Source organism: Stegostoma tigrinum, chromosome 37 (assembly GCF_030684315.1).
Source record: "Stegostoma tigrinum isolate sSteTig4 chromosome 37, sSteTig4.hap1, whole genome shotgun sequence".
NCBI lineage: Eukaryota > Metazoa > Chordata > Chondrichthyes > Orectolobiformes > Stegostomatidae > Stegostoma > Stegostoma tigrinum.
The window spans coordinates 12,876,844-12,890,877 of NC_081390.1; the positions used below are offsets into that span (position 1 = coordinate 12,876,844).

Below are 14,034 nucleotides of genomic sequence, written 5' to 3' on the forward strand. Positions count from 1 at the left end.
ACCTGAGGACATGACTAGAGTGGGATTCAAGACCACTTTTGTCTATTCTCAGTGTAACTTTGGATCCCTGGCACACTATAGATACTTCCCTTATTAACATGTTCAAAGGTGTGATTCAACACAAAAACAGAAATTGTTGGAGAAACCCAGCGGGTCCAGCAGTATCTGCATTCTGTTGCTGAACCCGAAATGGTAACCCTGCTTTCTCTGGCCAGACCTTGCTGAATTTCACCAACAATTTCTGCTGTTGTTTCTCATCTCCAGCATTCACAGTCCTTTGTTCCCCGGGGATGTTATTATGTATCTCTGGGGGCTGAGAAGGACTTGAACCCAGATCTCCTGGCTCAGAGGTAGGGAAGCTACCACTGTAACACAAAAATGCGATGACTTTGTCAGTCATTAACAGTGATATCCTGGTAACACACAGGATAATCCACAATGTGATTCACCAAAAATGGGGTGGCACAGTAGCTCAGTGAGTAGCACTGCTGTCTCACAGTGCCAGGGACCCAGGTTTGACTGCACCTTTGGGTGACTGTATGGAGTTTGCATGCTCTCTCTGCATCTGTATGGGTTTCCTTGCATAGTCCAATGACGTGGAGGTTTGATTGACTGGCCATTCTAAGTGGCCCACAGTAACTGGTGATGTGCAAGCTAAGTGCATCAGCCATGGGATATGCAGGGCTGTAGAACAGGGTGGGGGGTGCGGGCCTGGGTAAGATACTGTGGACTCAATGGGCTGAATGGCCTGCTGCTACACCGTAGAGATTCTGTGAAAAAATACAACTCTCAGTTTGTAAAAATATTGAAGATGTGTTGAACTGGAAAATAGATTTGAAAAGCATTAATTTGCTGAAATCACTGCTCGAATTCTGTTGTAACTCTCCTTTGAACTGATATTACAGAAAAATAAATGCATGCAGCCCATCAAATGTGCATTGCCATTTTAAATGCAAGCATCACAGTTTTTTTTCTTGAAGAATCGAATTAGCAGCGTCAGCAGCAGGATTCCCAATAAAAGGCTGGGTGACAGAACAGGCTGCTCACCGTTCCAGACAGTCCTGCAGCAGCAGAGATGAATTACAGCTGGGATATATTGGATGCCTTTCCCACCCGGAAGCTTCGCTCGGACCCCTCCAGGAATCTGTCCCAGGACATGGCCTTTCGCACCCCAAGCTGGTCCAGGGGAACTGCCTCTTCTGTAAAGCACAGCAGCTTGTCTGTGACTCGGGGCTACAGTTCACCAGCTCTCAGGTCCACAGACAGCGTGCAGTTCTACCAGTCCGGCGTTTTCAATGGGGATCCCAAAGTCAATGAGAAGGAGCTGCTGCAGGCGCTCAATGACCGCTTCGCCAGCTTCATTGACAAGGTCCGCCAGCTGGAACAACACAACAAGGCTCTGGAGGCAGAAATCACCGAGATAAGGGAAAGGCAAAGCTCCCAGCCTGAACTCGCGAATGTCTATGAGCCAGAAATGGCCGAGATTCGCAACCTCATCCAAGAAAGCGAAAAGCAGAAGGTGGGGATCCAGCTGGATCGGGATCACTTGGAGGAAGATCTCCGCCGATTGCAGAGGAAATATGAGGATGAGAGACAGATCCGACAAGAGGTTGAAGCAAGTCTCCAGGCTTTGAAGAAAGACACAGAAAGTGTGCAAATGAACAAACTGGAGCTGGAGAAGAAAGCTCAGGCGCTGGCGGATGAGATCGACTTCCTGAAGAACAATCACGAGGAAGAGGTGGCTGATCTCTTCTCTCAGATCCAAGCTTCCCAGGTCGGTGTGGAATTGAAAGACATCATGAAGCCAGACCTGACTGGAGCCCTGAGAGAGATCCGGGCGCAGCTGGAAGGCTACGCCACTGTGAACCTGCAGCACGCTGAGCAGTGGTTCACAGCGAGAGTGGCCAAACTCAATGATGCAGCAGCGAGCAACAGAGAGACTCTGCAAAGGACACGACAGGAAATAGGTGAGTATAATCGCCAACTCCAGTCCAAAAACCTGCAGCTGGAGACAGCCAGAGGAAGGAAAGAGTCTTTGGAGAAACAGTTGGATGAGATTGGAAACACACACCGAGGCGAATTAATGCGATACCAGGTGAGAATGCCAAAGGAAACTATCCCTCTCACTCCATTGTTTAAATAAATATATACAATTTGCTCCAAAACAGAAATTGCTGGAAAAGCTCAGCAGGTCTGGCGGCATCTCTGGAGACAAAGCAGAGTTAGCGTTTCGGGACCAGTGAGCTTCTGAGGAAGGGTCACTGAACCTGAACCGTTAACTTTGATTTCTCTGCGCAGTTACTGCCAGACCTGCTGAGCTTTTCCACCAATTTCCGTTGTTGTTTCTGATTTCTCGCATCCGCAGTATTTTCAGTTATTATGTATGGTTTGTTTGTTTTACAGGATGCCATTCAACAATTAGAGAACGAGCTGAGAAACACAAAACAGGAAATGGCTCACCAACTCAGGGAGTATCAAGATTTGCTCAATGTCAAACTGGCCCTGGATGTGGAGATCGCCTCATATAGGTGAGCTCAGTTAACTTGGCTTCCGAGTCAAAGTGAACGTATCGTTGCAATATGACACATAATTGAAAAGAGAATGAACATAATTATGGTTGTAAAGATTGCAAGGAAACTGTGACATACTCAAAACAGAATCTTTTAACTGCATTTAATTCCCAAGCTGGAATGAGTTTTAATGCATTTCTTGAATGTCCCCCACTGTTCACTAATGCCTTGATCATTATCACATCGACCGCAGTGAACAAAGTCATAGAATCAGTGAAATCATAGGATCCTGCAGCTTGGAAGGAGTTATAAAATGTTTTGTATGCTCACATAATGTCACCCACTTTCCAGCTGACCAATTACAGCACCAAGTGCAAATATCGTTTAAACCTTGGATGCTTCCTGCCTGTGTTGCCCTTTCAGAGAGTGTTCCAGAATCTCACCATTCACTGGGTATAACCACTTGCTCCTCTTAATGAGCTAAAGTCTATGCCACTGGTTGTGCATTCTTATATCAAAGTGAATGGAACTGCCCTGTTCACTCCGTCCAGAATCAACATCATTCTAGACACTTACATTAGGTCTCCTGTGTCCCTCAATTATTCCAAGGAAAGCAGCCCTCTTCAGAGCAAAGGAAATATTTATTTATTTCCGTTGATTTAATGCTGAAACAAATTTGTCAAGCATTACATAATGTTACTTTATGATTATTGCCTTTTGGTCAATGACAATGTTATGCCCTGACTGAGTGGATTGAAACATGGCCAATCATTGAGTTGGGTAATTTTACACATAACTGCACCAATTCCAAATTAAGAAATATTGTCTCAAAGTTCCCTGATTGTTAGTGCCATAGATCATCTGCACCACTCATGCCCCTCAGAGTTTGCAAAGTCAATGAGAGGCAACTTTCTTACCTCCACTGGCTGTTTGTGCTGACACGGACGTCACAACCTCACCGTGGATCACACCCTCCTTGCACACTCTATCCCTAACAAAAGCTACCTCACAAATCATTACCCCAGCCTCTTGATAAGGGGGGCAATCTATCAAAAAGATCACTGTTAATGTGAAGGCCCTCCTTGTCAGACAGGCTCCTGAATGAGCCAAAAGAGCAGAGGCTCCCAGACTTAGAGTTGCTGCCTCTGGCCATATGATCAAGATGAAAGGAGCTTCCTTCATTTCTGATGTGAGGTAGAGATAGGTTTAGGGCAACTGGTGAAAACAGCAAAGATCTGGATTTTCCATAACCCCCCTCCCAAAGGTTTTCACCGATCTCCCATCAAACCATTGTTTAATACGCTCATGGGGTGTCATGGTCACTGATAAGACCAACATTTTTTGTCATCCCGAATTGCCCTTGAGAAGATGAGCAGCCTTCCTGAACTGCTGCAATCCATGTAGTGTGGGCAGACACACCCACAGTCTGTTAGGTAGGGAGTCCCAGGATTCTGACACCATAACAATACCTAAATGATGATATAGCTCCAGGTTGTGAATCGTGTGCAAATAACAGTTCGCAAATGTCTGCTACCTTTGTCTATCTAAGTTACAGATGTCACAGGTGTAAAAGGTGCTATTGAAGGAGCCTTGGCAAGTTGCTGCAGTGCAGCTTGTAGGTGGTTCACACTGCAGCCACTGTATGCCAGTAACAGAGGAGAGAATGCTACAGCAAGAAACCAGCACTCCTCGCCCACCACTAAAACGCCCCTTCAAACATGGAAGGGTTAAAATTGCAGTATTCCTAATCAGCGTCTTCTCTTGCACTTTATGGGACACACATATAATTGTGAATGAGAATCAATAAATTAACTCCCTGCCACATAAAACCACTGCAGGAATAATTTATCTTCGAAATCTGCAGTGGAGCTGTGGCAAAATGAGCACGTCAGCAGAAAAAAACAGTTTTGCTTAGATTAGTTTGGTTCAGCTTTTGTTAAGCCGTGTTTAGATTTATTTAGATTATCTCTGTTTAATGTAGCTCAGCTCCATTTAATTTAGTGACTTTACATGACAGAATATATCCTATAGCTTCACAAACATTAACCAATGTGATATACCAAATTAGAACTGCACAAATAATTATTACTTTTTGCTAATTTTATTTAATTCATATGATGCATTTTGAAATCCAAAACCACAACTGATATTGAAACAAGATTAGATTAATATATCAAAAAGGGAAAGTAAACTGAACAGTGCAGACAATTAATCTTTTTTTCATTCATTAATGGGATGAGGGCGTCACTGGCTAGGCAGCATTTATTGCCCATCCCTAATTGCCCAGAGGGCAATTAATAGTCAACCACATTGCTGTGGGTCTGGAGTCCCTTGTAGGCCAGATCAGGTAAGGATAGCAGTTTCCTTCCCTAAAGAACGTTAGTGAACTAGTCGGGTTATTCCGACAATCGATAATGGTTTTGCGGTCATTATTAGATTCCTAATTCCAGACATTTTTATTGAATTCAAAATCCATTATCTACTGTAGCGGGATTTGAACCTGGGCGCCCAGAACATTATCAGGGTCCCTGGATTAACAGTTCAATTTGATGTATTCCTACTGTTTTTGCAAGTATAGAGTGTAGGTGGGTGCAAGGAATTAGAGTCAGACAGTACAGAATTGTTCCTTGTTCTAAAGCACGGAAACAGGCCTATTGGTCCAACTCTTCCATGCCGACCAGATACCCTAAATTAATCTACTTCCATTTGCAGCATTTGGCCCCTATCCCTCTAAACCCTTCCTATTCATGTACTCATCCAAATGCCTTTTAAATGTTGCAATTGCACCAGCCCCCACTACTTCATTCCATACAAACAGCACCTTCTGCGTGAGAAGGTTACCTATTGTGTCCCTTTTAAATCTTTCCCCTCTCACCTAAAACCTATAGCCTCTAATTTTGGAGCCCCTATCCTGGGAAAGGACCATGGCTATTCACCCTATCCATGCCCCTCATGATTTTATAAACCTCTATAAGGTCACCCCTCAGCCTCTGAAGCTGCAAGGAAAATAGCCCCAGCCTATTCAGCCCCTCCTCATAGTTCAAACCCTCCAACCCTGGCAACGTCCTTGAATATCTCTTCTGCACCCTTTCAAGTTTAACAACAGCTTTCCTATGGCTGGAGGACCAGAATTGAGCACAGTATTTAAAATTACTGAATTATTTAAATTAAAATACAGCCCCACAATTTGTGCAATTCACATTGCACAGAATGCTGTAATGCAAATTCCCCAACAAACACAGAATTGTAATCGAAGAACTATTAGCAGCGTTGTGTTCTTCCATTTGTTGATGACAGAATGATTTCACATCCTCTTGATCTCAGTAAGGAATGTTGAAAATCTAGCATTGGTTGGAGGGGGAGAAGGTGGAGTTGTGAGATTAGCAGGGAGTGTGGGGGGTACAGAGTGGCCTTGGCTTCAAGAATTGCTTCCACAGCACAACAAACCTTCACACACATTGACGTTCACATATTATTGGATTACAATCACAGCCAAGAGCAGCGAATTCATCACCACTGTTCTTTAGCTTCATTCCTGGACTGTGTCAAATCCATTGAACATGGCAACACTGGGCCTGGGTAGGTACTTGGCCTCAGTAAATATGGCCTAAATATAGTGAGGAAGAAGACATGGTCTAGTTAACACTGCAAACTTGGATAGCTATCCTTGGAGCACAGAATGTTAAGAGTAGCTTCATCAGGGTATGAAAGTCATGAAGGGTTTAGCTAGAGTAAATAAATATAAACTGTTTCTCATGGCAAGATTCAAGATGATTGGCAAAAGAACTAGTGATGACATCTTTTTTTGGATTCTGTATGGTTGGCTCTTGGAACACAAGGGCTGATAGGATGGCGAATACGGATTCAATGCTAACCTTCCAAAAAAAATTACGTGAATATTTAAATGAGAAAGCATTGCAGGGATGAGAGTGTACTGGAGAGTGGAGCTAACTGGATTGCTCTTTGAAAGAACTGTTGCATGCTTAGGGCCCAATGGATCCTGTCTATGCTGCATTGATCTATGGTTCTATAGTGGCAACCCAGTAACTCCTATTATAAATTACGTAAGGCAACCATTGTTGCTTTTCTGTCTTCCACACTTGAGATTTTTGTGCACTATGTTCCTCTTACAGGCAATTCTTCATTATAAACCTCTATAAGGTCACCCCTCAGCCTCTGAAGCTGCAAGGAAAATAGCCCCAGCCTAATCAGCCCCTCCTCATAGTTCAAACCCTCCAACTCTGGCAACGTCCTTGAATATCTCTTCTGCACCCTTTCAAGTTTAACAACAGCTTTCCTATGGCAGGAGGACCAGAGCTGGCAGCATCTTCACTAGTCTCAGTAACTAGGGAATCTGCTGCAACACATGCAGGATGCCGAACAGGATCAAACCCTTGCTAAGAATTACACTAGCTACAAGAATGAATGTGTCTTTGCAGGATTAGTTTTTTGCATTCAGTAAGCAATGGGGTATCACAGCATCAGATGTCGAGTGAACATATAACAGCGATTCAGCATGCTTATAGTAGAATATTTAGCTCCTTTAAAAGAAAACAAAGTTCCATCCCTATCTTGATTTACACTTTATTTACATAACGACTAATTCAATTTAATATTTTGAAACATGAGAACATCTTGAGAGTTCTAAGTGAATTTGGTTTGCATTTCTGTGGATCTCAATGTAACACAAATATTTCTCCAACTAGTGTAGTTTGAATCACCAACGTCCACACTCAAACAGAACGGGGAATATCTCAGTGAATCGGTTGGGTTTTTCACCTCCAACCTAATGCTTAAAAATCAGTCTGATCAGTCCTTGCAATATAAGTATGAATTTAGACTGGATTTTAACTGAAGTTAGATGAAACCCCTTCCACATGTGGTGTCTGCATTTAGTATGAGAGCCAGTCACTGACAACAGTCAAATAAAGTTTGTCACAACTGAGATCAGGATCCGCTCCATTCCAGGTGAAATAGCCCTGCTGGACATCTGTGAGTGCATTTGCCTCTTAATGTTCCTTGTTTGAAATCATTGCCTGGATACTGCACAAGGAAATTCTGACAAGGAGTTGCACAGCTGGTCAGAGCCTCACAGATGTTTCATCCGTTAATCTAAACCAGAGACATAGTGAAATAAAACAATATGCACCTCCCATGTCAATCAGATCAAGTTGGGGTCAAATTTCCCAATCCAGGATTTCAATCTAATTTCCTTAAAACAGCAGTTCACAAAGCAAATGTGTAATGATTAGAAAATTCGGTGGAAAACACAAGACATTTAAATATTACTGCTTTGGATTGACAGCTTTTGCTGGTTGATACGATTTTACAATCTAGCAATGCTACAAGATATGCCTGTAAAACTGATTTGCTGTGCAGTGGAGCTGATTATATATTAGTTGGTGCGTTGAATTAGCACATGGTCCTGTTACTCCTGGGAAGTAGACTAATTCATCCTAGATTAATAAACTGGATGTTCTTCTCTCTGTTAACTGCAAGCAAGTATGTTGAACACACAATATAGAATCACCTATAATTCGCAATTTCTGTATTGGAGACATCAAGAATGGCTCATTTGTGAACCACGAAAACATACACTCTTTTGAAAGGAGTGCAATGGAAGGAAAACTTAATCACTGTGCAGTTAAAATGTAAATTTAGCAGGACAGCAATTTAGAAAGAATGTTTGAAATGTTATTATTCCATGTGTCAATACAGTGAGAACTAAGCCCAAATTTCTTGATCCAAACATGAGATGACTAATTGGACAAATAAGCCTATTCCCCTGCATTTACACCCTTTACCTCAATGGACACAAAAAATTCATCAGCATCAAAAATGAAGCATTGGATCAGAATATATGAAGCAATAGAATGCTTCTTTTCACTAAAATATTTGAAACATTTTTCTGCCTTCCATAACTGCTTTCTTTCTCTTACAGACCATTCTTAATTCTGTATTGCTTTGGTAGCGTCTTGTTATTAATTTTTCCAGTTTTAGTCATAGTGAGTGAATGTGGGTTGGGACAAATCTTCATGGTGCCTAAGGTCCACTATCCTGCTTGGTCCTTCTTGGAGACCACTATTTATAATGTCACCTCCAGGTAGAGGCAACCTCTGAAGACTTTGAAAGAGTGTGGCCACAGCATCTAGGATCTCATGAGGAACAGGATGCCCCTGACCGTCACCTTCTGCCATCTCAGCTTCGGGTTGGAGGAGCGGAAGTAAAGGAGACCTTTCTGGCTCCTGGGCCTGCTGCAGAGAGCTTCAGTTACTGCTCTTCAGTCTCGCCTGGGGACCATTCAGGCAGTGTCACTAAAACTGTGCCCCCAAGTGGCTACTTAATTGCCACTAAATAGCTGCCCACTGCTACTATTGGGTGGGTCACCAATCCAGTATGACCTTGCCATCAGCAAGTAGGATTGTGTCAGGGAGCTGTCCCATCCTTCTCCGTTCGAACCCCCTCCCATTCATCTCGTAAACCACCTCTGCATGGCCCGTGATGGGATTCCTCCTGACCTTATTTCAATAGGAGCCTTCGAACTGCCAGTAAAAGGAGTCTACAATCTAACATTGAGATTGATGTGATCCCATATCACAAGGGTGAAAGGACAGTAGGATGACCTATTTGCATTAATAGTTTTGCATAGAAACTATCGTAATTCAGTTGGTTAAATAAAGCAAGTAACTGATTTATTTCAACTGAATTTTATGTTAATCTTAAATACAAGTATAAATTCATGATTATAGATTTAATAACTCTGCAGGTCCCTTGATTCATTAGCGTACAAATGTTATGTATTTTAACAATGCACTGATGTTATTTACATTCTACTTGAAGGAAACTTCTTGAAGGTGAAGAAACAAGATTTGGTGGCTTTGATTCCCTGTCATTTACCTACAAACCACAACCTTTAGTGAGTGCAACCTCTGTGATAACTGAGACTAAAGCCACCCCAATAAAGGCCATACCTCAGTATAGGTTTGTAGAAGAAATTATCAGTGCAACGACCAAGGAAGTTGATATGACAGAGCTAGAAGCTCCTGAAAAGGAAGAAGAAGCTGTCGAGAAAGAGGAGGAGAAGGAGAAAGCAGAAGAGGGGGAGGCTGCTGAATCTCAAGAGGTAGAAGAGGAGAAAGCAGAAGAGAAGAAGGAAGAGGAAGAAGCAGAAGAGGTGGAGGCTGCTGAACCTGAAGAGGTGGAAGAGGAGAAGGTGAAAGAGGAGAAGGCAGAAGAAGAGAAAGTAGAAGAGGAGAAGAAGGAAGATAAAGCTGAAGAGGAAGGAGCTGCTGAATCTCAAGAGGCAGAAGAGGAGAAGGCGGAAGAGAAGGTGGGAGAAGTGGAGAAGGTGGGAGAAGTGGAGAAGGAGGAAAAGAAGGTGGAAGAAGAGGAGAAGGAGGAAGAGAAACAAAAGGAAGAAGAGAAAGCTGAGGAGAAGGAAGCTGCTGAACCTCAAGAGGTAGGAGAGGAGAAAAAGGAAGAGGAAAAAGAGAAGGAAGCTGCTGATTCACAAGAGGCTGAAGAGGAGAAAGCAGTTCCCAAATCAGAGGAGGAAAAACATAAAGAGAAGGATGTTCCTAAATTAGAAAAGGAGAAGGATGAAGACAAAGAGGTTCCTAAATCAGAGGCTGAAAAGGATGAAGAGAAGGTGGAAGAACAAAAGACTGAAGAAGAAAAGACTGGAGAAAAAGAAGCCGTCCAACCTAAAGAGGCTGAAGATAAAAAAGATGAAGAAATCAAAAAAGCTAAATCACAAGAAGCTGAAGAGAAACCAGTTGTAGAAAAGGAAAAGGATGAAGAGAAGAAAGTTCCCAAATCCAAAGAGGCTGTAGAAAAGGAAGCAGCTGAACCAAAGGGGGCCACAGAGGAAAAGGCTGCTGATCCAAAAGCAGAGGGTAAGAAACAAGATGTGGCCAAGGTAAAAGGAAATGGTGAAGAATTAAAAACCACTGAAGCAAAAGGAAAGATTGAAAAAGAAGTCGTTGAGAAATTGGAAACTGTGGGGAATGGATCAACTGACACTGCAAAAAAAGAGCCAAAATAAAGAAAATTGGAAGTTGAGAAAGTAACTTCAACCAGCAGCGAAAGTCGAGAGGTGAAGAAATAGCTATTGGCTAAACAAGAGAAAGGCTAGCTGCAAATATTGCCAAATATTGAATAAGAATAAATATTGAATGGTAAAATGAGAAATGCATGTTAATGGTCCACAAGGTTTGTGACTTCAGCAGTCTGAGAGATTAATGATTAAAGTATCTGTTTACAAAATAGAAAATGAGATATTCTCAGGGCAATAATTTGTTGCTGCATGTACAATTGCATTATTAAATATTGCAGGCATAAACAAACAGCATATGTTTGACTGTGAACTGAAATATCCCAAGATTCAATGTATATAAATATATGCTAATAAAAGAAACTTCAGTCAGATATTTTGCTCATTGATTTGTTGGGAACAGTCATATGATTGGCAAAAAAATTTTCAAAACAGTAGCAAGTACTTGCATTTACATAGTACACTTGGTGTAAGGAATGGTCTCAAGTCATTTCACCACAAGGTAAGGACTACAGATTTCAAAGACCAATTAGGACAGGACCAAAAGTTTGATAAGACATAGATTTAAAATAAGGTAAAAATAAAAAAGATAAAAGCAAGAGATTTAAGAGGAATAGTCCAGATACTAAAATACAGATGGCTTGGCAAGTCAATTTGGAAGGGGGTTGGGGGCTAAGTATAAATTTCTTTTACACATGGAACCCATGAGCAAGGTGGCAGGTCTATAAGACAATTGGTTAGGAAATGCAAAATTGGGTAAATTAGCAGCTCTTGAAAGGTTATTCCTGGCATTGAAGGGACTTTAATATGCAAAGAGAGCAGAATCTAAGTGGAATTTAAATATTAATTCCTTGCCAAACAGTGCACAAGAGAAAATCTGAAATTCTGTCGAGGACATGTTGTGGCTGGTGGAAAGAAGGAACCAAAAGATCCTCCTGAGTGAAGGGACCCATCTGTTAAAATAGATTTGAACTGTCTAGACCCTAACTCTTTCTTACTTTAAAGGTAGGTGTAAGGCATTGTGTTCCAGATGCAATTTAATTGATCAAACTTATCAACTATAAACAAAACACTTTATTTTTACACTCCAGCTAAAATATTGACAAAATAAACATAAAAAAGAATTGGCTTATCTGTAACTATATCAAAATGCTTAACAAAGTAATATATATTAACTATGACTAACTAACTGTCCAATATAGTAACATCTCATAATCACCGCCTTGGCAAAGGCAAATTTAGTCAAACAGATTGTCTCACATGTAATTCTAGCAGCAGGACGAGAACCCCAGCTTTTAGCTGTGACAGAGAGAGGAATAAGAGCTTCCACCTCCAGTTTCAAGACCACAGCAACTGTTGAAAGCTAAAACTATAAATCTTGTAGGTGGGGTCAAGCTCCCACAGAAATTCAGGCTGCATCTATTGTTTCAACATTTTAAAAGATGCCAAGCCTGCATAAGCTTTTTACTTTGTTGGCTTTGTGCATTTTGCTCACTCCCTCTGTCTCAACCCTACTTCATGAAAAAAAAACGGACAGACTATACCTCTTAAAGCCGTTGTATCATCACGGGGGTAGTGATCAAAAAGGAAAGGAAAAGCATTGTACTAACACAAGACAAAAGTAATGCCAGAATGCCTAAAAATAAGCCTATAACACAAACTAAGTAAACTTCTCTCCGTAAGCAATTGAAAATGTCAGCATTTATGATCTCCTCCCCATTCATAACAAGTAGATGCACATATCTTCCCCACTGGCAGTGCAGCAGTGTGATAAATTATAACAGGCATTCAACATTCCACATTCCACAAACAGCTCACTGCCTTAACACACTGGACTGAAATACTTCGAAAAGCTGGGCACCAATTCCTCCAACTTCCTCAGGTACGATTGCAATATGCACGGTGAATGCAGGGATTTTAATGTCAGCTTTATTCATGGTTTTGAGAAAATTCATCAGCTGCAGCAACTGCGCAAGAACCTGGTAACAGAAAGCTGAACACTGAGACCAAAACAATGTTCTCTCCCCTCCTGGTGCAGATGCCATGGAGTCAGAATCAATAAACCTAGAGGGGTATTTTTATTCACACATGGGGACGTGGGTGGCACTGGCTGAACCAGTATTTGCTGCCCGTCCCTAGCTGCATTTGAGAAGGTGGTGGTGAGCTATCAGCTTGAACAGCTGCAGGCCATTTGGTGTGGGTCAACCCACAATATAGTTAGGGAGTGTGATCCAAGACTTTGAGACATCTAAAGACGTTGAAAGAATGGTGATGTATTTCCAAGCCAGGATGGTGAGTGGCTTGGAGGTATGCTTGAGGGTGGTGGTGCTCCCATGTACCTGCTGCCCTTGTCCTTCAAGATGGCAGTGGTTTGGAAGGTACCTTCTTGGTGAATCTCTGCAGTGCATGTTGTAGAAGATTATATCTTGCCTTAGTTGAAAAGATTTTTGCCCAGAAAAATCCTTAAGTGGAAGAATGAAAGCAAATGCCCTGCACCTGCTGGGAATCAAAAGTTTTTTAAAAACACAGGAATTATGGGAAATACACATCAGGTCAGGCAATATCTATGGAGAAAAAAAAGACGTAATGTTCTAGGCTCAAGTTCATCTGTTCTGACGCTACAGTGTCTTTAAGAGATGTATTCTGTATTGTTTGTCTTACAGAAGAGGTTGCAGGAGACATTCTGTCAGCACTGTGACAAACAGGCAGTTGGTATGCAGCTTTTAAAGAATTATGAATGGGGAGGGTCATGACTCACACAGATCCAGGGAGGCTTTTAGTATTGCTTTCAATTAGTCGAAAAGGTTGCTGCTGGCTGCTGGGCAAAAAGCTTGAATTCTTGACTGCTAGAATTAAGTCTTAGTCAGCAAGGCTTCCTCTAAGTAATCAAAAGGGACAGATTGTTTCTTTGTTCTGGACTAGAGACAGACTGCATGTGAGAACCAGAGCTGCTTTACTGAATTGTATTTTTGCCAAAAAGGTGTGTTTGTGGGATGCGGCCCATACTGAAACAGTTGATGAGTAGTGGTTCCACAATACATTATCTTGTTAAGTATTTCAACAGAGTTAGAGTTGTGCATTTTTTGTGTATTTTAACTGTGTTATAAGAATAAAAGTGTGTTTTGATTAAAACCTAATGGTGGACCATTCAAATCACATCTGCATTTAAATAAATGTAAAAATTAGGGTCTAGGTTATCTCCTCACAATAATTTTGGGGCAATCTTGTCATTAACACTATCTCCTTGAGACAATACCCTGCTCACACTGTCACAAGTTACAATTATTCAGAATGCTTTAACAAGCATCCTCACACATACTAAGCCCAATGGACTTCCACTGACACTTGTTTCACTTGCTTCACTGATTTCATTCACTTCAAATAGCTTCAGGGCTCATCTATGACATCTCCGGAAATCCATCCAGCTGTATATCCTGGTGCAAAGTTTCATTCCCTGATCCATTAACAATT

At 41.7% G+C, this 14,034-nt stretch overlaps 1 protein-coding gene across 1 annotated transcript; it reads left to right on the forward strand.

Annotated features, from left to right (window-relative positions):
• Positions 1 to 1,030: 1,030 nt before the first annotated feature.
• Positions 1,031 to 10,930, forward strand: LOC125467497 (neurofilament medium polypeptide-like). Its single transcript, XM_048563430.2, has 3 exons — positions 1,031 to 2,095; positions 2,404 to 2,528; positions 9,351 to 10,930. Exons 1-3 carry the CDS (start codon positions 1,076 to 1,078, stop codon positions 10,552 to 10,554), a joined length of 2,349 nt encoding a protein of 782 aa, XP_048419387.1. The 5' UTR covers positions 1,031 to 1,075; the 3' UTR covers positions 10,555 to 10,930.
• Positions 10,931 to 14,034: the final 3,104 nt, after the last annotated feature.